Genomic DNA, 22496 nt, shown 5'->3' on the forward strand with positions numbered 1-22496 from the left:
CCTAGCATTGGTATTCAAACCATCTGTATGCACAGTATCCCTTCAGTTGACATGGCTAGTAGCTATTGATGGACGTATCCTCCATGAACCTGTCCAACAGCCTTTTAGATGGCTCATGGCTATCACTGCATCCACTGTCAGTGAATACCTCAATTTAACTACTCGTTGAATTCATATTTCTTTTGTTATCGTACTGAATCTATTGCCCTTCATTGGGCAACTTCATTGGGTGCCCAATGAATTCTAGTATTAAGGAAGAGGGAGAAAAAGTTCACTTTCTCCTCTTCATGCATAATTTTAGAAACCTCTATCATTTTCTAATTTTTCTCAGTTAAAAAAATGAAACTTTTCCTCATAGGGCAGGTACTCTAAGCTCTTAATCAAGATACCCTGCTGTTCCCTTCACTGCATGAGGACTTTGATAGACATGCCCACTTTTTATTAATTCAAAAATTTGCTTCCTTCCTTTCTATAAATTCAAAGCAGCAAAAAACCCATAAAATAAAAATCAAGAAAACAATACTAGTTCAATGGAAATGAAACCTAAACATACTGCTAGTATAACCATTACTACAAATATTAACATTGAAATTCTGCACACATTGACAACCAAGACTCACCTCCCTTTTCTTCTCCTCTAAACCCTTATTTTTTTTGTGTCACACTAAGTGCTTTCCAGTGCTTTATTGTTTATCTACAAAAGGTCTTAATGGTTGTTGTGGATTTTCCGGGTTGTATCACCGTGGTCTTGGCAGTTCCTGACGTTTCGCCAGCAGCTGTGACAGGCATCTTCAGAGGTGTAGCACCAAAAGACAGAGATCTCTCAGTGTCAAACTTAATGTTCTTAATGTTAAAAGATTTTTAAAAGGTCTTAATGTTAAAAGATTTTTTCCACTGATTAATATCTGCAAGGTTAGTTTGTGGGCATCTTTGACCATGGGATGATTGGGCAGCTATGGCAAACTTCCGTAGCAGGAATTCTTCTCTGCATAGAAGAGGGATAATAGCGGAAGAGTACATGATGGCAGGACTGGCTGGGTCTGTCTATAGGAACAGGATAATAACCACACTATGCACCAGGTAACAGTGAAAAACAAAGACAAACTCTCCTGGATACACCACTCCTTCAAAAGGGGGAGTGGGGTTGCCATTGCTTTCTGTCACTCTTTGAGAACTGCAAGCCGTTTTCTGCCTGTGGGGAGAAAGTTAGGAAGAGAACCCTGGAGACGCCACATTGAAATCTGAAGAGGAAGTTATTGGAAGAAAACCTGAAGAGGTATGAAGCCAAAAGCGGCAAAAATTGCAGGAAGCAAGTGATTCATACAGAGATAGAGCTGTATAATGGTTAAGAGTGTCAGATGAAGATATAAGAGCCCAGGTTCAAATCCCCGCTCTGCCAAGTAAGCTTGCTGGGTGAACATGGGCTAGTCGCACACACTCAGCCTAACCCACCTCACATGGCTGTTGTCAGAAGAAAATGTTGTAAGCCATTTTGGGTCCCCATTGGGGAAAAAAGTGGGGTATAAATGAAGTAAATAAATAGCCCCCATGGTGGGACCTGAGGTTCTCTAAGAACTGCAACGGTCTCTGGGCTACAGAGATCAGCTCCCCTGGAGGAAATGGAAGCTTCAGTGGGCGGACTCTATGGAATCACATCCCTGCTGAGCGACCTCCTCTCCCAAACTCCATCCTCCCAAGACACTACTCCTAGGAATTTTCAAAGCTGGAGGTGCACAAAGAGGTTTGCCGAACTAATTATAAAATGATTACAGGTCAGAGGAAGAAGAAGAGAATGCTGAAATCAAAAAGGCGGCGTTTTTAATCCTTTAAACAAAGAAGGGAAGAGAGGGAGGGAGATTAACAGAGGCTCTTAAAAGAATACACTCATTTTACTCATTTCCTATTTAACCGAGAAGAAATTTAAGGGTCTTTGAACCTTTCTGCAATACTGTCCCGCGCCCCTTTGAAACTCGGCTCAGTCAGCCTGCCTTTGATCGCGAGGAAGGAGAGGCCAGCCAAGGCGTTGCCCACAGCCCAGACTCCGCCCTTCGCGTTCTCTCCCCGCCTCTTTACTTTTCAAGCTCCGCCGTCGCCTAGCAACCATTGAGCAACCGAGCCCTGCGCGCTCTGCAACGTATCCAATCCGTGCCGCAGCGTTCGAGGGTGCGCGTTGCTTTCTTTTTGCTCCCTTGGGCGCCGCCATGCTCTCGTCCATCGAGCTGCTCTCGGGGCGGCGGCGAAGAGCGCCTCTGCGCCAGTAAGTGCTGCTGCCTCCTTTCCAAGGCGCTTGGGGATGTTGATCTATCACAGAGGCGCCTGAGCAGCACGCCCAGTAGGGTGGGTGTGTGGATAGGCTGCAACTCCCGACGTTCAGCTCACAGAGAGCTGAATAGGTGTTTCGCCGTGAAGTTTTTTGCCAGAACTGCCCTGTGCGGGGACGCCGTATGAAGTGTACCGTGTGAGAATTTGGATAAGGCCTCCTAGTTTTTTAACGAATGGGTCTGAAAGGGCCGGAGAAAAGGCAGAAATTGGACAGACTGAGGGAGATGCAATAGTAGGGAAGGCTTCACCTGTTGAATTCCTGCCTCGGTGTCAATTGTTTAATGGTACTGATGAGAAAAGGAAGCAACTCCAATTTATTGGCTGTCTCCCCAACCCTCAACAAATTATTCAAAAATTTTCCTTTAAGTAGTCTGTGTGGTAGAGATTAATGTAACACTTATCCGTTGTTGTCATCTGAGTACTGTATTATTTAAATAGTGAAAAGACTATTAGAATTATGTTTAAAGTCTGCTAAAAATGTGTGGTGTGTGTGTAGCAGGCAGCCTACTGAGCCCAGTTTGGCCTGTGCTTGTCAGGACCTGGGTCTCCAATAGCACCTTAAAAATCAACTAGATTTCCAAGGTGTGAGCTTTTGAGAACCCAAACTCCCTTTGCTAGAAGGATTTTGTCAGGAAGATTGGGTTTGCTATGTGGAGGAAGGCAGTGGCGAACCACCTCTCCTCATCTCTTGCCTGGAACACATTATGGATGGGGTTGCCATGAGTCAGTGACACGTTCTTCTCTTCTGTGTGTGTGTAAAGATATAAACGTTCATAACTAAACATACTATCCTAAAAAATAGGAGACTGGCCCTTCAATTTTTTAAAAACAGATTTGGAGACTGAGGGGGCAAGAGATGTGGGGACAGAATGAAATACACCATTTCAGACCATTTCATTCAGACCATTTCAGTGGTGAATTCCAATTTGGAATGTTTCTTCATGTTAAAAAAAAAAACCTTCCGTGCAAACAAACTAGTACAGCAGGAAGAAAGGTGCCCTTTCTTATTTTGCTGAGCTAGTTTTCTCTTTGCAGGGAGCTTTTAATGAAGAGGAGTATCCCCAAATGTGATCTTCCACCTGCAATCTGGTGCAATCCATTCTACCACCTCAGTATGCTTGCCACTTTGTGATCACCTCCATATTTCACATGAAAGGAAAACTTTTTCAGGGGGAACGGCGAAGTGCTCCATTTTTTGTTCATGTGGACAAAAAGCTTGCCACGTTTATCAGAAGCTGGGAAACAATAATAAATAGTTTAATGAAATCCTGGATACTCACTGAGGCTCAATTTGTGCTTTCCAACACAGATGTAGGAGGCCATTTGAACGAGCTGTACAGAGGCTAGCCCAAGGGCAAAACCATTTATCTGAAACATACCAGTGCAAATCACAAAACATAGCAGGTTCAACAAATGATAGATATGCATGAGTGTGAACAAAAACAGAGCTAGACTCAGTTCTATTCATGGCTTGGGAAAGAGTTTATTTATAGCCCGCCTTTCTCACTGAGACTCAAGACACATGACAGAATAAAAACTGTGCAATCATACAACATAAGACATTTAGTGAAAAATGTAATTGAACTAGGATTAATTAATTAGTAGACAATGCCTAGGCAAGTATAATGGAATTACAAAGGTAGAAGACAATGCAGTAAAAGCAAGATGATCCTTAGAATAATCGTTGCAGTGGACTACAATCCAGTTCCATTATGAAGCCCTCCTGGACTGTTCCATTCTATTACAGTTCTATAAAAATACCTTCCTGGACATTTCTGATTGCATGTTCTGTGGAGTGATAGAAACAGGGGAACCTTCCAGGCCTTTCTGCATTGTGGGAGCCACCACAGAGAATGCGCTTGAATGGGCAGTTGTTGATTACCCATTTGCATGGCGGCACCTTGTTAGGGCTTTGTTTGCTGTGAGTTGTTACGGCTTAAAACTTTTGCAGCAGGTGATTTCACACTTCAGTTTTTTGTACCACAGAAAGATCTAGAGTATGAGGGCTTCACATTGCTTATAATATAAGGCTATATTCCCCACAAACAAGCTCCCACTACATTACTTGGAAGCAAGTCCCCTTTAGCAAAGGTCCCTCCTTTTTCCTTGCATGTTTTCTTTTTGTTTCCTTGTTTTCAGCCAAAATAATCACATCCCATTCTCTCTTAGGCTATTAATGGCTTTTTACTTCGTAGCAAACTAAAGTCACAGCTCATAACAATGATATTTCTGCATGGCAACTCTAAAATAGCAATAATATACATATATTTAAAGGATCAGTAGATTTAGCTGGCTAAAAAGTACAAAACAGTACTGAAGCCACTACCATCAGTCCACCAAGGAAACAAGAATAGATAAGTTACTGTGTGCTCTGAGACAACAGGAAATCATTAATCAGACTGGAAGGAAAAGAAAGATGACGTTTTGAAGGGACAGTAATACTGGGAAGGCTCAGTAGCACTTTGACAGAACACACAAGACAGGCTGGTACTACAATTGCATTTTAAGATTTTTTAAAAAATTACCACAGATCAGGTCTGGAAAGTGATAGGGAAATGATATAGAAAACAATGGAATGCAGAAGGTTGACTAGCTATGATGTTATCTGGATTCTGTGTAAAAATCAAGTTAATGAATGGCAATTCTGCACTGAACTAGTGCGGGACCAAATTATATTACCTGTGCATGATTATTATCCCAAGCCATGTTGGTACCGGAGCTGGAAAATCCAAGTAGCACACTGCCACTCACACAGTTAAAAACAATATAGTCATAAATTAAACTGACCCGTTGGCTGTTGTTTAATGTTGTTCATAAACTGCCTTGAGTAGGGCCCTGTAATGGAGAGAGTCATTACCAGAATACAAAAGGCAGCACGAGAATAGGGGGAGGGTCAGGCACGCAGAGAGGATGTTGTTCATTATCTTAGGATGCTAGGAAAAAGCCCCTGGATATGTTAGACAAAAGCCATTGGAGATGAGCTTCATGCATTCCATATATGCCAAGGTGATAAAGACATGGGGTTGACCCAGTGTGTCAGAGGCTGCTGATAAGTCGAGAAGGATAAGAATAGAAGTGAGACTTGTTTTGGAATGAGATCCTGGCAAGTCATTAATAAGTCTGGAGGAAAGGCTGTGACTGAAGACAGGCGAGATGGGAAGGGTGCGGGGAGACGAGGGATCAGGAACATTAAGCAGGGTAAGGAGGAATGTGGAGGAGGGATTGGCTTGGCTCATGAATTGAAGCTTCCTGAACAGCCACTTATCAAGAACGAGACAGGAGTATTTCTGATACCCAGTTAGTTGAAAATCCACAGGCCTGACATACCAATGTAAAGAGCTTGTAGCACAGCACAGCATGCAGTCCAATCCTATGCAGTTTTCTTCTTGATGACCCTTCTTCCCAAATACAAGATAAGCAAGTGGGAGAAAGCATGGGCATGGGTGAGCAGGTAAATTTTGACCGGGGAGCTGGACAGGTTGAGCCAGCTGCAAGCTTATTCTAGGATATCGTCTATTTACGTCACTTCAGAAATACTTTTTTTTTTCTTTCGTAACTCATTCATTTATACTAGAGAAGTGCGACTATGAATGTTTCACCCAGTTTAGATGCTGGACCTTTTGATTTGTTGGTTTCCTTTACACCATTTTTATGCAATAGATGCAAAACCGACTGAATTTTGAGGATTACAGCTTCATCTTCACTGGGGAGAACTCTTTATCTGCCCCTGTTTACCAGGAACAACCACTGTTCCCACAAAATTACTATCCCTGTTCTTGCTCTCTGTGGTAGCATTAAATTTTATTCTTAATATGTGTTGCTAGATTTGCCACCCTTTAGGTCTCAGCCACTGATCCCAAATCTATAGAAACCACTGAGTTGAAGATGAGAGTGGATGCACATCCTGTTGATTTTTCCTTTTGCTTTTGAAAATGTTTATAGTGGGCCCAGAAAATAATGCTCTTTGTTCAATTCAATGTTTAAAGATGCTAATAAAATCGGAAACCGGCATAATGCCAGTTGTTAAAAGCACGTTAGCCATTGATTGATGCTGGTCTGTGAATTGACTTGTTTTTATGAGGGGATTGTTGTTGACTTTTTACATCTTTATTGTTTTTACATGACTCAAAAGCAAAACTAAGATGGCTCAAAAGCAAAACTGAGATTGCAGGGGGGTAATAACATGTGTTTATGTATTTCTTTAGATAGTTATTTGTGAGGAAGACTAAGATGCCCAGTACAGCCTGCCATGTCACAGACTAGCAAAATATTTTGAATGCTTTATAATAGATTAATAAAACAAAAGTCCAATGTTGCCATAAAGACTGACAAAATTTATTCCAGCCTAAGCTTTGTGTGTCAGATCTCACTTCACCAGATATATACAGTTAACAGACTTGCACTGATACCTGGTCCTAATTTACAGATCTTTGCACTTAAATTGGCATCTTCCTTGTTTATCCACAAAATTTACAACAATAGATATTAGTAGACTCGTAGTGCCATATATTCTTCTTGGTGAAGGCAGTGAGCTTAGGAGGGTGTAATTCTGCTTATCATTGAACTGTCAGAGTTTACACAAGAAACACATTCATTTTACATACTTTTTTGCAGTATTTTATCTTCTCCGCCCCTCTCCAGTCTCCAGTCTTTCTGGTTTATTTTATTTTACATTCCATTTCTTTGTCGAATTGTAATAAGCACATTCATTGTTATGTATTAAAATAGTTATTTAAAAACATAACATTAATTAATCAACTAAATCCTTAGTTGATTAATGGGTTACATCCTTAGTGGTTATAAATCTATGACAGAAAGGCCTTTGAACGAAATGTTATTATGTTGTTAGGCTTTTCTAAAAATTCCCTGATCCATTAATGGTGAATTTGTCCATTCATCAAGAACTGTTATTAAACATATGATTCTGCCTTATACCAAGTCAGATCCTTGGTCCATCTAGGTCAGCATTCTGCCAGGGTGTCAGGCAGACAAAACAGACTTTCTAAGTGCATGGGTCTTGTTATTCTTTAACTGGAAACACCAGAGGCTTAATGTAGACTTCTGTGTTATTCCTACAGGATTTATCTGCAGCCTTTGATATCGTAGATCATACTATCTTGTTGAGACAGATCCCCAGAAGTAGGGATCAGGGAATGTGCCTTGGACTGGTTTAAATAATTCCTTATGGAATAGACTCAAAGGGTTGTCATCAGAGATCACCTATCTCCAGAATGGGAATTATCTTGTAGGGTTCCGCAGGGTGCAATCTTATCCCCCATGTTATTCAATCTCTACGTAAAGCCTTCAAAAGAAATAATTCGTAGCTTTGGAATTGGGTATCATCAATATGCTGATGACACCCAGTTCTGTATCTCTCTATTCAAATCACCTAACAGTGCAGTAGACGTCTTGAGCCACTTGCCTGACTGCTGTGGTTAAATGGCTGAAAGTAAACAAATTGAAACAACCTAGACAGGACATAATGATGCTGGTTGGGAAGCCTGAGTTCTTAAATGATATTACACTTCCCATTTTTGATGGGGTTCAGTTGACCCTTGATTACTCAGTTTAGAGTCTGATGTTTATGCTGGGCCCACCATTACTGCTGGGCTGGAGAAGCAGGTTAATGCCGCCACAAATAATGCTTTTTTTCCAACTTAGTTTAGCCTGGAAGATGGCCCCACACATTGACTTGGCTGATCTGGCCACCTGAATCCATAGCATGGTAACATCAAGACTAGACAACTGCCATGCACTCTTTGTATGTCTCCCTTATGGTGCTGAATGCAGGAGCTCAGTTATTATTGGGAGGATATTACCCCCATTCTGCAATTGCTGCATTAGCTTCTCATCAGTCACAGAGCTCAGTTGGAGGTATTGGCTGTCATGTACAAAGCCCTTGGACCCTCATATCTGCAAGACCACCTTTTCAGCTGTGTCCCACCATGACAACTTTGCTCATCTGGGCAGGGTCTTCTGCAGGCGTTACTCTACAGAGGGCAAGATCAACAACTGCCTGTATATGTGTCTTCTCTGTAGTAGTCTGTACCCTGTGGAATGGCCTGCCTGGGAAGGTTAGGAAGGGTCCCATGCTCCTGACGTTTCACAAACTATGTAAAACAGAATTGTTCAGGAGGTCATTTTATAAAGAAAATAGGACTACATCATAACAGAGTGGCCTGGGAAAATGCACTGTGTTTCGATTGATATAATACCATGTTCTGCATTGTTCACCACGTCATGTTTAATATTTATGCTTTGTTAAGACGACAGATCTGTTTCAGATTTCTGCAGTTCCTCGTCCTGTTACATCTCTTATTAGATATATGCTCCTACTGATTGCACTGATTTACTCTGTGTAATATGCCTTAAGTCGCAGCAAGAAAGGTAGACTATAAATAATGTAAATTGAGTTTAGGTTTTGGCCAAATATTTCTTTGTGCATTCACCTGACTTCTTCTCTATGGTTACCTTTTGTGTGTAGTACCAGTAAAATGCTTTGGCTATTTCTTGTATTTTATTTTGCTGCTGTTTTATTAAGTTTATACTGTTGTTGTTATTGGATTTATTTATTTTGATCAATTGTTAGCTGCTTTGAATAATCTATTTGGAAAAGCAACATAGACATATTTTAAAATAAACTGATAAAGAGGAGCTTTCATACCTCTCCAGGGAAATGAATGGCCCATGTGCTGATTTGTGTTTTTCAGTGTAGACACCTTCAGAATATTTAACCTTGAGCTCCCAGAAAGGAATAACATACTAGAGAAGTTCCAAGAGGAGTATACACCAAGGAGACAAGAGCACCACCAGCTGCTCGAGTGGCGTAATACTCCTCAAGTGCACCATGTCAAGTACATTAAGTCCAATGCCAGGTTTTTAAATAAAACATTCTGTTATATGGACACGGAAGACCCGAAAGCCAAAGAGGTGAGGATTGTTTATGCATTGTGAAGCTGAGAAGAGGTTAAATAATTGAGCAAACATAACTTGCATGTTCCCTAAGAGATCTTTGTTGAAGCACCTTCAGAGAAGGGCTGGAGCAGTGGGCCAGTGGTAGCAAACATGCTTTATAGAGACAAGGTCTGAGGTTCAGCCTCTGGCATCTCTATTTAAAGTTTCTTGTGTAGAAGGTTTGGAGAAAGACTGTTCTCTGCCTAAGATACTGGGGAGCTACTGCTACTCAGCTCAAACCGTACTGAGCCAAGTGAATCAATGACCTGGCTTAGATAAGGCAGTTATATATGTATACCTCTGTTGATTTGGTGTTGACCAGCACAATTCTTTCCTTTGTCTGTAAAGGATCATTGGTGGCCATGTAATGAACCCTTAGTGCATCGTCCTAAACCACCTTTTGGCAAGCAAAGCACTCAGAGAAATGATTTTCAGAAGCCAAACTGTAAATTGACTCGGCCTATTAAGCACAGCAGTATGCTGCCACCTTCTCATGGAATAGGTAAGGCTACTGAGAAATTCTTCCACCTCTCCCCGAGATTGAACAATAGCCAATAAAGACTTTAGATTTGGCTACCTAGCAATTTCATTGACAATACGTAGTCAGAATAGAAAATACCTGACAAATCTTTGCTACTACTTGATTGGGTTGCTTCCCAGTGCAGCGTGAAATACATACCCAAAACATTGCAATCTAACCTCAACTGCTGATTGTTCAAATGTTTTATATTCTCTACCTTGTAATGCAAAGCTACTGCAATCCTTCACAGAATCACTTTAGCTGAGTTCAGCACATGAGTATTTTGAACGTTCCCCATAATTTCAAATACAGACATTCATATTATAGTGGGAGCAATCCTATTGAAATTGATGGTGTTCCTCTGAATCTATAGGCCTCCATGTACATGAGATTTCTCATAACATATGGACATTAGTATAGGAATCCCACTGATGTAAAACTGATGAACTTAAATGATCTCAGGGTGTTGTATGAGGTTACCATTGTGTCCTAAGTATGTACAGGCCACCCAAGGATGGCAGCTATCTTTGCTCTCACTAGCTCAGTGGAGTGGCAGGAGGAAATGGCATGGATCAATGCTGGGACGTCACTTGCTGTTTCAGGACCAGAAATGACATCAAGGAATTTGTGATGTCACTTCCTGTCCAGCTGGCAGCCCTACAAGCATGGGCAGGGGTTTCAGTGTTCGTGCTGGTCCTTGGACCCATGAAATGAGGAGTTCTTCAACAACTACTTGCAGATCATGATACAACAAGCTCCTTTTCTTAGTGTGCTTGGAATATAAATAAATGTTTGTATTCCTATTTTAATATTGTTCTACTTATTTTAATATTTGTATTTTTATTATTTGAATAGTGTTTTTTAATGTATATTGTAAACTGTCTCAAGCACTAAATATGCTGGAGAGGTAGGATATAAGTTAAATAATAAATAAATATTTATAGTAATATCACCATTAACCAGCATATTTTACCACTAAATCATGTTAAATTTGCAATAGACAGTGTAGTTAGATTGTAGTGTCTGCTCAAAACTTGACGAAGTATGCTAAGGTTAATCAGAGGGATTCCAAAGATGTAATGGAATACATTATTTACTTCCTATATTTTTGTTCCCACACATCAATTTTAAAGGAAGGTACATTGATTTCAGTTTTCTGAACTCTACACATGCTAGCCAGAGTGCTCTTTAACCGTTGCTGATCATGTTTTTGTTGTATTTTTATTGTAGATGGTTGCTATTGTGACATAGGTTGAAACAGTAAATTGTACGATATAATATTGCCATTGTGAATGTAGGGACATGAGACACAGCAGTGATGTGTGAACTGGAGGCAGCACTGGCCACTAGCCCATCCGACCAAAGCTGTATGCTGATTTCATGGGCCCTTGGTCACAGGGTTTCCATGGATCCCTTCATCACAGCTCTTTTCTCCTTGGCCATTTAGACAGAGCAGAGTGCAATTTTCTCAAGTTCTTTTTAGCTCCATTAGTGCAGGCGGATCCAAAAAGGACATGACAGTGTTGTTGCTCCATTCCCTTTCCAAAAAATGGGGGGTGGTTGCTTGGGAAAGGTGCCTGGAGAAGCATATGGACATAATTCTCTTGTGCTCTGTTTCCTCTGCTGCTGCCAGGCACTTCTCCCATTGGGGAGTGGGGCACTGACTCCTTGTCAAAGGTGAGGCTTCAGTCAGCCTTCAGGAGGTCACCCGCCACGCCACATCCTGATACTGGCCCTGCCTCCCATTCACAAACTTTTATGTTTCGTCATTGGATGCCCACTTATCTTCAGTCTTGTCTTTGCTTTTGGAGTTTCTGCATTTTAGACAAATTTCTCAGCCCTTATGTGGCACAGTGCTAAATTCGTAGCTCCAAGTACGTCTGGTGTCCAGTTTTGGAATGGAGGAAAACAATTGCTGAATGGGTCTGAAAGAGGCATTCCTATTCATGCTTTATATATTTGCCTTAGTCCCATTTCACAGTGGCTAAACCTATTTGGCCAGAGTTGGCTCTAGAACGGAATGAGTGTATCATGGAAAGTGATGACTTTCTCTTACCATTTTCATTTCGTCTCCAGTTAGTTCAACTTCTGCTGCATAGTCTGCAAGTTGTCATCTTTTGGCTCCTGACATCTAAAATGATGAGAACAGTAGCTCCCATTTTACATTCTCAGTTCTCTGCTTTTGTCTTTCTGTTCTTTTCTCATGGACTAGCTATGGTATTGGCCGGCTGGTTTTTTTGTGCTTGGCTCTCCGAGCATGTTTAACACATATGTGATAGGAATAAGGAGAGTCTTTATGACATTATTATGTCATAAAGTTATTCTGGCTTTGAGGATTCACTCCTTTGTTCTTCCTTGTTCCTTATTTTGACACTGTTGGTGGTCCGTGATCTATGGAGGGATTAGAGAGCAATCACTACATAAAAATTGCACATGTATGTGTATTTTTGCTATGTGCTTCCTCAGAAGATTTGTGGTGGGATCAAATGAACTATGAATGGAATGTTCATGAAATGGATCTTTTACTTTGCAGCCTCTAATGTTCTCTGAAATGCTGCTCCTGAGATTCATGGGACTATGGGAAACACCGTGGGATGTCAGGTGCTGTAGCTAGAAGCAGCATTGGCAGACATTTCCATTGTATGGATAGTCCATACATGTTCATGCGTTTGGTGATCTACACTAACAGCATGTTAATTCCTACATCTTAATAATTTTCATGTAGGAATTTTGTGACATCTGAAGTAGGCAACAACAGCCAGTATTATAGCCTTCGAAGACCTGGAATGAGTAATCAGCATCAGTAAAACCCAGCTCTTGCTGTGTAATGTTCCCAGGAGAAAGGATGTTATTGCAAGAGTGCCAAGTGGGGCACACACAACACCTATATTGTGCCAGCTGCATTGGTTACCTGTGGAGTACTGGATCAGGTTCAAGGTTTTGGAATTAACCTGTAAAGCCCTAAGTATATTGGGACCAGCATATCTGCAGGACCACCTCTCCCTATATATACCCCAGAGGATGCTCCAATCAGTAGAAGAACAGCTATTGGTGGCCCCTGGCCCCAGGGAGGCCCACCTGGCCTCAACAAGAGCCAGGGCCTTTTCAGTCCTGGCCTCGACCTGGTGAAACTCTCTGCCTATTGAAACTACAGCCCGTCAGGATTTGCTATCTTTCCACTGGGCCCGTAAGAGATGTTCCGCCGGCCTGTAAAAGGAGGAAGTGAATGATTTAACCTCCCTATTAGATCTGTCCACCACCCTGTTTCAACTGTCTCAATTGTTAATTATATCAGTTGTTGTCTATGTTCCATCCAAAGTGAAGCTAAACAAATAGCTAAACAGTAATTGCTGCCATCTTGGAAACTCTTCATTAATATTATAATTGATTAAGATTTTTATAATGTTTTAATGATTTTATGGATAACTGTATGTAATTTATATTTACTGTGTTTTAAATGATGTAATCCGCCCTGAGCCTGCTCGTGGGGAGGGTGGAATAGAAGTCAAATGAATAGAATAGAATGAGAACATAGAAAGAACCCAGCTAGATTGGACAAAGAGTCCATCTAATCCACCAGAGCTGGGCAAAATACATAAAGGGAAAGCAAAATGAAGAAGAGGCAAACAATTGGGGGCTGTTAAAATGACCAAAAAGATGACAAATGGGAGATTATAGAGGTATTTATAGCATTGTTCATGGTGTGGAGGAAGCTAATAGACTTTTTCCTTCCTCTTCCATAATAATTCAACTGAGTGCCCTTGATTTCTTCTGAGGACAGATACAAGAAAGTACTTCTTCACAAAACGCATAGTTTTCTTGTAGAGTTTGCTACCACAATATGTGGCAATGGTTACTAGGGCAGTAGCTTTAAAAGAGGATTAGACAAATTTGTGAAGGACGGATCCATCAGTGGCATTTAACATGATGCCTAAATAGAACTTCCATGTTGAATGGTAGTATATCTCCAAATTCCTATTGCTGAAGAACAATAAGAAGAAAGTCTTGTACAGGTAGTATATCTCTAAATTCCTGTTGCTGAGGAACAATAAGAAGAAAGGCTTGTAGTGGTTGAGAGCAGCAGGACTGTAATCTGGAGAACCAGGTTTGATTCCCCACTCCTCTGCTTGAAGCCAATTGGGTGACCTTGGGTTAGTCACAGCTCTCTTAGAGCCCTCTCAGCCCCACCCACTTCACAGGGTGATTGTCATGAGAATAATGATACCAACACACTTTGTAAACCGCTCTGAGTGTGCGTTGTTGTCCTGAAGGATGGTATATAAATCAAATGTTGTTATGAGACACTGCTTTGGACAGTTGTTGTTGTTATGAGACAGTGCTTTTGGGCCTGTTGGGACATCTGGTTGGCTAATGTGTAAAACAGGTTGCTGGATTACATAGACTGTTAATCTGATCCAGTGGTGTTCTTATGTTATTGTTTCCGGCAATGGCCAGGTAATGGATACCTTACAAGAGAGCTCGAAGGCAGAAGCCCTCTGTGTGTTTTTGCCCTCAGCATTTGTTATTAAGAGGCAGCCCCTGACTGAGAAAATTCCATTTAGCTATCATGAGTAAGAGCTGTTGATAGACTTATCCTCCATTAATTTGTTCAATCCTTCTTTTAAAAGCCTCCTAAAGCTCCTTCTGCTTCTTCTCACAAACAGCTCTGCAGCTTTGTCTCTGGTTCACTTCTCCCTAATAATAATTCAGCAGCAATAAATATTCAGCTTGTTTATGGAGGACTGTAGATGAGCTAGCTCGAGCACACACCCAGAGCATGACATTCCCGTGCACTCCTGAGTTTATAAGGAGAGAAGAATAGCTTCCATATGTCTGTGTGTTTTTAATGACTGCCGAAGCACAGTCGGCTGTCTGTCTGGATTTAGGCTGAAGTTCCTAGAAACAAGAGGACATTCTGCTACGCAGAACTTGGTGGAGCTGTTTTTTTAAAAAATGGCTATATACAATTGGAAATTCTGTAAGGAGCAAAGTGAGTCTGACTTTCACAGGAATTGGATGTGATCCTTTATTTTGGTTTTCAATGTATAAGTCAGTATTTTGGTGCTCAAAAACAATAACCAATCGACAGCTAGTCTTTTTGTGGGCATTAGTTTGGATTCACAGGAGCTGAAAAGGATATTTTGGGTCACCAACTGTAGGGTGATGCATTGTGCCTGGATTCTCTAGTCTGACTCTGATGCCACTCCCGGCAGTTGTTTATTCAGCCTGCTTTGACCTACTGAGCCACAAATGAAACTGTGTCTGTGGGCCAATTCTGAACGATGTTGCTTTTTCAGCCCCCTGCCCAGAACTTTTATGTTGGTGCGGGAGTCTGTGGGTACGTACAGGGTGTGTGTATGAGGCAGCAGGTGGATTTCAGACGGGCAGAAATCTAAATACTAAACATGTTTTGAAATCATGTTACTCCCCTAGAAAAGCATTACATTTAAACAACATTGTTATTGTTTTATTACAAGTAGTAGCTATATTTCTCCTCATTTCTGTTTTAAAACTTCCAGAGTGGTCAGTGATAGAGCAGAGATATATTTAATAAAATAAAATATCTGTGGACTCATTGGCAGAACATTTGGAGGCAGGAACTTTTTAGGATTCAACTGTGGAGCTGCCAGAATTTTTATATTTAATTCTCAGGTATGCAAAGGCCTAGTTATGATTGGGACTGCAGCACAAAAGGGGGTGAGGAATGTAGTTTGCCCCTGAAGGCCACAGAAGATTACTGTTTGCCCTATTGTAGCAGCAAACAGTAAATAAGTATGGGGGAACTTAAACCCCCTTACAAATATATATATGAGTCAACTTTAATAATCTGAGCAAATGGCTTAGAACAGGGATGGGGCAGAGATAACCCATGGTTCCCTTTGGTAATCACTACATGTGTACTGATAACTGAAGAAGGGAGCCTTGACTCTTGAAAGTGTATGCCCTGAAAATCTTGTTGTTCTCTAAGGTGCCACTGGACTCAGAACCTCCTGTTCTTCATGCCTACAGTTTGCTGGGATTCTTACACAGGATGTTGGACTTAGATCTGATCCAGCCAAGCACTTTCATGTGTTTTTAGGCAAAAGAGCACGCTTACTTAACGTAGATTAGTTATGCTCTAATACTTAAGTCTCCTCTCTTTTATAGTTTGCTCAAATCCCTGGCTTGGATCCAACAATGAATGAGCAGAGAGGAAAATGTATTTAATGCTGTTCTGCTTGCAATAGCACAGGGGTTGCAGCGACACACAGCACTTCAGTATAACTGTTAATGAAATATTGTGCATACAGAATAATGGACTGTGCGGTTGATAGTTCACATTCTTTTATTTAATTTGTTTTTGAAGTTATATCAGAAGCTGCACCTTCCATTATGTCTTGCAGTCACTTGTACTTAGTGCAGGGATACAGCAAGGAATAATTTTAGTGCTTCTGCTTGCATAAAGTGGTGTGATTATTCAGGATCTCTTACCATTTGAGAGATCCTGAGGGCCAAATTTGATGTGCTGGGGTGGGCACATGTCTGCCTCATTCATGTATAAAGGGGAGGGGGTTAGTCTAATTTTTGTATGGCAGGAAACCTACCTGTGAAGGGAGTATGTGATGGTCTCTCCTGTCTTTCCATGCTATGTTGATGTGGATTTGGGAGGGGTGTTAATGTACTTGTCTCTGCGGTATGCTGTGTGACACCTCAAGAGCCTTTGGGCAGGGTAGACATTATTCAAACAAATGTGTTCCTTTGCTTCAAGCCCTTTTCTTTCCCAGCCTGACTCACTGGTAACAGAGCTGGGAGGAAAGGGTTGCTGATAACAGAATGGAGTGAGATGGGGAGGGAAACAGGACACATACACCCTTTTCTGATTTAAATGTGAACAGGGCAGATATGTAAATAAATAAATGCAGCTATCTCTGCATCTCCTTTGGCCCTAAATATGCATTCTTCTTGGTAAATGTAACACAATTTAGCGGATCTTGAGGATTTGGGGTAAAAAGATGACCTTACAAGTTGGCCCAGCCCTAGTTTAGGCTGTTGCCTGTTATTTGTTCATCATTATCTACATAGTTATAGGTACGGTTGCCAGCTCCAGGTTGGAAAATCCTGGAGATTTCAGAGTAGAGCTTGGTAGCAGGGCAGGGTTTGGAGAGGGGAGGGGCCTCAGCACAGTATAATTTCATAGAGGCCACCCTCTAAAGCTGCCATTTTCTCCAGGAGAACTGATCTCTGTGACCTAGAAATTAGTTGTCATTCTGGGAGATCTCAAGTCACCACTTGGAGGTTGGCAACCCTACTATAAGGGCATATTTACTTGAAAGTAAATTCTATTGAATCCAACAAGTCTTAGTCTAGAGTAAGTGGGTTTAGGACTATGGTTTCTTTTTTAAATGAAGGCAGATAGGAATAAAGTAAAGAACTTGCATCTATTATCAATAGAAAACGAATTTGAAACAAACTTAAAACCAAGCCTTTCAGTCCTATAGTCAAAAATTCACTCTTCTTTCAATCCTCTAAAATCACTTAATGTTATAGGGACTTGATAGTTACTGAATATTTGTTGAAATTTGTGCTTTTTAAAAAAAATTGCAAAAATGGGTCATGGAAGTGATCTTTAGGTATGGTGGAGGCCTACAGGAGAAAGGTTGTAGGTCATTGATAGAGAACGTGTTTGCTATGCTGAAAATCCTGAGATGAATTCCAAGAATCTCAGGATAAAATGATGCTGGAAAGCAGAGCGGAGGCCTCAGAGAAGCCAATACTGGTCAAGAGAGACCATTGTCTGATTCAGTATAAGGCAGCTTCATATGGTCAATATCAATCCCGCCGAGTACCCTGACCACAACCCTGAGCCTTTTCCAGTCAGTGTGGAATCTGAGTAAAGAACATTGTCACGTCTTGTTTGTTATCCATTCAGATTTCTTAGGCTGCATCTAAATGATTAAAAGGAGGCCGGCACGGGATAATTCTCTACATGTTATTCTATAGCAAAGGCTTTGCTTCTGTTCCAGCTAATATACTTAGGATGGAATGCATCCACAAAGAGAAGCATATGTTCCATAGCAATATATGAAAACGCTCCCAAGTTCTCCTTTATTCTAGATCCAGAGGAGTTAGCCGTGTTAGTCTGTAGTAGCAAAATCAAAGAGTCCAGTAGCACCTTTAAGACTAACCAATTTTATTGTAGCATAAGCTTTCAAGAATCACAGTTCTCTTCATCAGATTATTCTAGAGTGGAAGGAATCCTCCTTTTTAAGTTAGGCAAAGAGGCATGGGCAAGACTACAGAAGACCCTGCTCTGTTAATAAGCAACCTGCTCAAGCAGACCAGTTCTTCCAAGAGGAGGAGTCACCCCTGCACTTCCCTTCATTTAGTTTCTTTTTTGTTTCATTTTGTTTTCATATTTTGTTGTGAGATTTTTCATGGCCCATTTCCCTTACTGGTGCTCCCAATTTCCTTTGATTCTTTTGCACCATTTGTGCACTAACTGCCATGTTTAGGCAACTGAAGCAAAAAGATGCATCAGTTTGAATAACTCAGACAGTAACTCTTGTGAACTCTAGTTGGGGGGGGGGGGCGGGGAATACAATTTCATCCCAAACTAGGCGGGGATCATGCTAGAAATGAAGAGTTTCAAATTGAAACAGTGTGTTTGTAAAATCCAGTTACATTCCTTCTTTCTCAAGGGTTTTTACTTGCTCATTTATCCTAGGTTATAATCCCCTGAACTTGCTGTTTTTGTTTAGAAGTCCAAGCAGAGACTAAAGAGAATGTCCTTATTTATACTGCAATATTAGTGTAATATGGCACTTTATGGGGTATTTTATGCAAAAAAGACAGACCCCTCCCATGAGCCTTTACATTTTGAAAGCAGGAGATATAGTGGGGAAGAAGGAAGCAGAGATATCAAGAAAAAGCAGATGCCTTGTGCCTAGACTAGATTTCAACTGTGGATGATCATTTGGGTTAATGGAACAGGTGTGTTTTGAGGAAGGATTTGAAGGAGTGATGTAGGTGATCTAGGAGGCAGCGTGAGTCATGAGGAGTGACCAGTGAAATGGGCAGAAATGGGAGCAAGAAACCTGATCTGCCAGTTCAGCATAATCCACATGGTAGTGTGTACCGCTTCAAACTACAGGTAGGGAATCAGTTTTGGACACTCCCTAATATTAATTTTAATCTTAATATTAATTTTAATCCTAATATGAATATTAATCCGCCTTGAGTCTCAGTGAGAAAGGCGGACTATAAATGACATAAACAAACAAATAAATAAATGCTTCCTTGTCATTGAAAACAAAACCACCTTATCAGAAAAAGGTTGAGCTACACCCTTTCTCTGTGAGGAGCTAGCTGTCATCCTTTGAGAGCCTTAAAAATTCCCCTCTTGCAGTCTGAAGTGGTACAATCAAAGGGGGCCTGTAACATGATTTTGCTGAAGCATTGCTTTTAGGTGGAAAGAAGATCAGGGGCTTTTGACCAAATAGCAGCCATTCAAAGGGGAAGATTTAATTGCTGTTGCTGAAGTCTGTTATAAACTTCTTGGTGCCACTGAATGCAAGGCATTGAATAGCCAAAACAACTCATTTTCATAGAATCATAGGGTTGGAAGGTACCTCCAGGGTCATCTAGTCCAACCCCCTGCACAATGCAGGAAATTCACAACTACCTTCTCTCCCCACATCCCCAGTGACCCCTTCTCCACGCCCAGAAGATGGCAAAACACTGTCAGGATCCCTAGCCAAACTGGCCTGGGGGAAATTGCTTCCTGACCCCGAAGTGGTGATCAGCATTACCTCAGGCATTTAAGAAGGGGCCACGAGAACTAAGCACTGATGTAACCCTTCTTGCCCTCCCTCTCATCATCTGCCCACGTTCACAGAATCAGCATTGCTGTCAGATGGCCATCTAGCTTCTGCTTAAAAACTTCCAAAGAAGAAAAGCCCACGACCTCCCATGGAAGCCTGTTCCACTGAGGGATCGCTCTGTCAGGAAGTTTTTCCTAATGTTTAGCCCAAAACTCTTTTGATTTAATTTCAACCTGTTAGTTTGGATCTGACCTCCTGGGGCAATGAAAATAACTCTGCGCCATCCTCTATATGACAGCTCTTCAAGTACTTGAAAAAAGTTATCATATCACCTCTCAGTTGTCTCCTCTCCAGCAGGGCTGTATTATTCATAAGGCTGAGTAGGCTGCAGCCTAGGGGCCCCTCAGGGACTAGGTGCTTGTCAATTTTTGTTGCTGAGGCACACCCCCACATAAATTGCAATTAATTGATTCTCTTATATAACCTCTATGAATACGATAATTAACTACTTCCTTATTGAAGTGAAACAAATTGTCTCAATTATCCATAAATTATATATTTTAATAAATAATGATTTTATTCAATTCAAAATATTACAGTATTGAACAATTATACCCCCAAAATGTGCTTTCCTGAAGAGTTCTACTCGCGCAATAAAAAATATTTTTAAAGTTGTAAATAGAATTCTTCAGGAGACCCTCAAAATGGGTATAGGGTCATGTACTGTGGTCTGGTACCTACGGTACCATGGTCAGGCTGTCAGCTGTAATGGGGTGAAAGACTGAAGTGCTGGAGGGGGCCTGAAATACCTGAAAGCCTAGGGGCATGGCCATGGGTTAATACGGCCCTGCTCTCCAGGTTAAAATACTGTGCTCCTTCAACCTTTCCTCATAGGACTTGATCTCCAGACCCCTCACCATCTTCATTGCCCTTCTCTGGACACATTCCAGCTTGTCTATACCCTTCTTAAATTGTGGTGCCTAAAACTGAACACAATACTCTCGGTGAGGTCTAACTAGAGCAGAGTAGAGCAATACCATGACCGTTTTCACACGTCTTGGCATAGCACAAAACTCATGAAATGAGGGTGTCTTCATGGTGCGATTTCTGATGTCATCGCGCCATGATTCCGTTTTCATGGCGCGATGACATAAGAAATCGTGCCATGAAGATGCCCTCGTTCCGTGAGTTTAGCACTATGCCGAGACATGTGAAAACGGCCTATGCTTCTGTTGATACAGCCCAAAATCCCATTTGCCTTTTTAGCTACCAGATCACACTGCTGACTCGTTCAGTGTATGGTCTACTAAGATCCTAGATTCTTTTCACACGTACTACTGCCAAGATAAGTCTCCCCCATCCTGTAATTATGCGTATAATTTTTCCTACCAAAATGCAGAACTTTACATTTATCTTTGTTGAAATTCATTTTATTTGTTTTAGCCCAGTTTTCCAACCTGTAAATTACAAGTAGGGCCAGCTTTCAAATCTAACAGAATTCTTCAGGCTTGACTGCTTGGAGCAAAAGTAAAACAAAACAGAGTGGAATATTTTTTAAAATGTTTCCAGGATTTGGCTTTTGGACTTCAGGGATGCTCTGAGAACAAAAGATATATGCCAAGCGTGCTGCCTTCATAGGAAATAGACCCACTCTGGAATTCAAGTTCTTTCGGTTTTGGCTTCTGCCATGGCGGATATATGGTTTTGGAGTTCAGATCAGGAAATCTGGTACACAGAGATTGTCTAACTGGAATTGATCAGTGTATCTTACAGTCACCAGTCTCCAAAATATATTTATTTCGAAGCAAGTCTTACTGTTTTCACATTCCATGCAAGATAGGCCCATTTCAGCTCTAATACTGGCCTCTTTATGACCATGTGGGCCTACTAATATCAAGACCTAAGGTGTTATTTGTGAAAACTGGTGTCTCCACATGTGTGCTTTTCATGTAGCTTCCATAGTTAGCATCTTGCAATGCCCCTGTGGTAGCTGGACAAACAAATGAGGAGGAGGAAGTGACAGCAGACAGGTAATGGGGAGACAGGTAGCAAGGGGGGCAGAAAGAAGCAGGAGGAAGAGGAGATCAGCGGAAGGTTGGAATTTCACCTCTCCTGTGAGTTCTTTACAGGTTCCCCCTTATAACAGTATAAATCAGTCCAAAACTTCCTAATAGCTTCTTGCTAATCTCATAGTAAACCTCAAGGCGTGCACGTGAAGGTTGAGGGTCAGGAAATTGATTGCTACCTATTTGTGAGCCACTAACCTAGCCATTCCCTGGGCTGTTGTGACATTATGGAATGTTCCTGAACATTCTGAGTAGGGAGATGCTGTATAATAAAGAGCACACATCTTTTGTGAGAGAAGAGAAAGGTCACTTAAGCTAGGAAAAACCTCACATAGCATCTAGGACTGGAGGGCTCTGAGGTTTTAAAAGAAGGGAGGACAGGAATGATGCAGAGCAGACAAAAATAATGAGGGCTGGGAAGCTAGCAGGGATAGGCAAGGGAGTAAAAGGCAAGGAAACAAAGTAGGTAGTGGATGCAAAATGCCTGAGGGAAAATGATTGAATAAACACAGGGCTGCCAGAATGAGATCTCCATTTTTCTCATGCAGATTAATATGTAACTCACCTGAGTCCCATAACTAGGGCATGAAAGAAAGCTAGAATTTTGTGCCTTTATCAGCTGCATGACAGGCAAAAATAGATGAAAGATCAGTAGGTGAGAAGCCAATGTCAAATCATTAGGGCCTAGAAGCAGGAAATATGGTATGTATGTCAAGAAGGAGTAGACAGGTGGATATTGTGGGGCAGGGGTGCTAAAAGGATGCTGGGTTATCCTGTATTTCATGTACTTCTTACGTTTATGTCCCATTCAGTGTCCCTCACAACAACCTTATG

The 22496-nt window shown here is 41.3% G+C and overlaps 1 protein-coding gene across 1 annotated transcript in view; it reads left to right on the forward strand.

The window, feature by feature from the left end:
- The first annotated feature begins 2201 nt into the window (after positions 1-2201).
- Positions 2202-22496, forward strand: part of C1H2orf73 (chromosome 1 C2orf73 homolog) — a 28333-nt gene continuing 8038 nt past the window's right edge. Inside the window, exons 1-3 of the mRNA XM_054989347.1 lie at positions 2202-2257; positions 9033-9252; positions 9625-9778. Of these exons, the coding sequence (XP_054845322.1) occupies positions 2202-2257; positions 9033-9252; positions 9625-9778 (430 nt within the window). The remainder of the gene's footprint in view (positions 2258-9032; positions 9253-9624; positions 9779-22496) is intronic.

The sequence above is a fragment of the Eublepharis macularius genome, chromosome 1, assembly GCF_028583425.1.
Source record: "Eublepharis macularius isolate TG4126 chromosome 1, MPM_Emac_v1.0, whole genome shotgun sequence".
Lineage (NCBI taxonomy): Eukaryota > Metazoa > Chordata > Lepidosauria > Squamata > Eublepharidae > Eublepharis > Eublepharis macularius.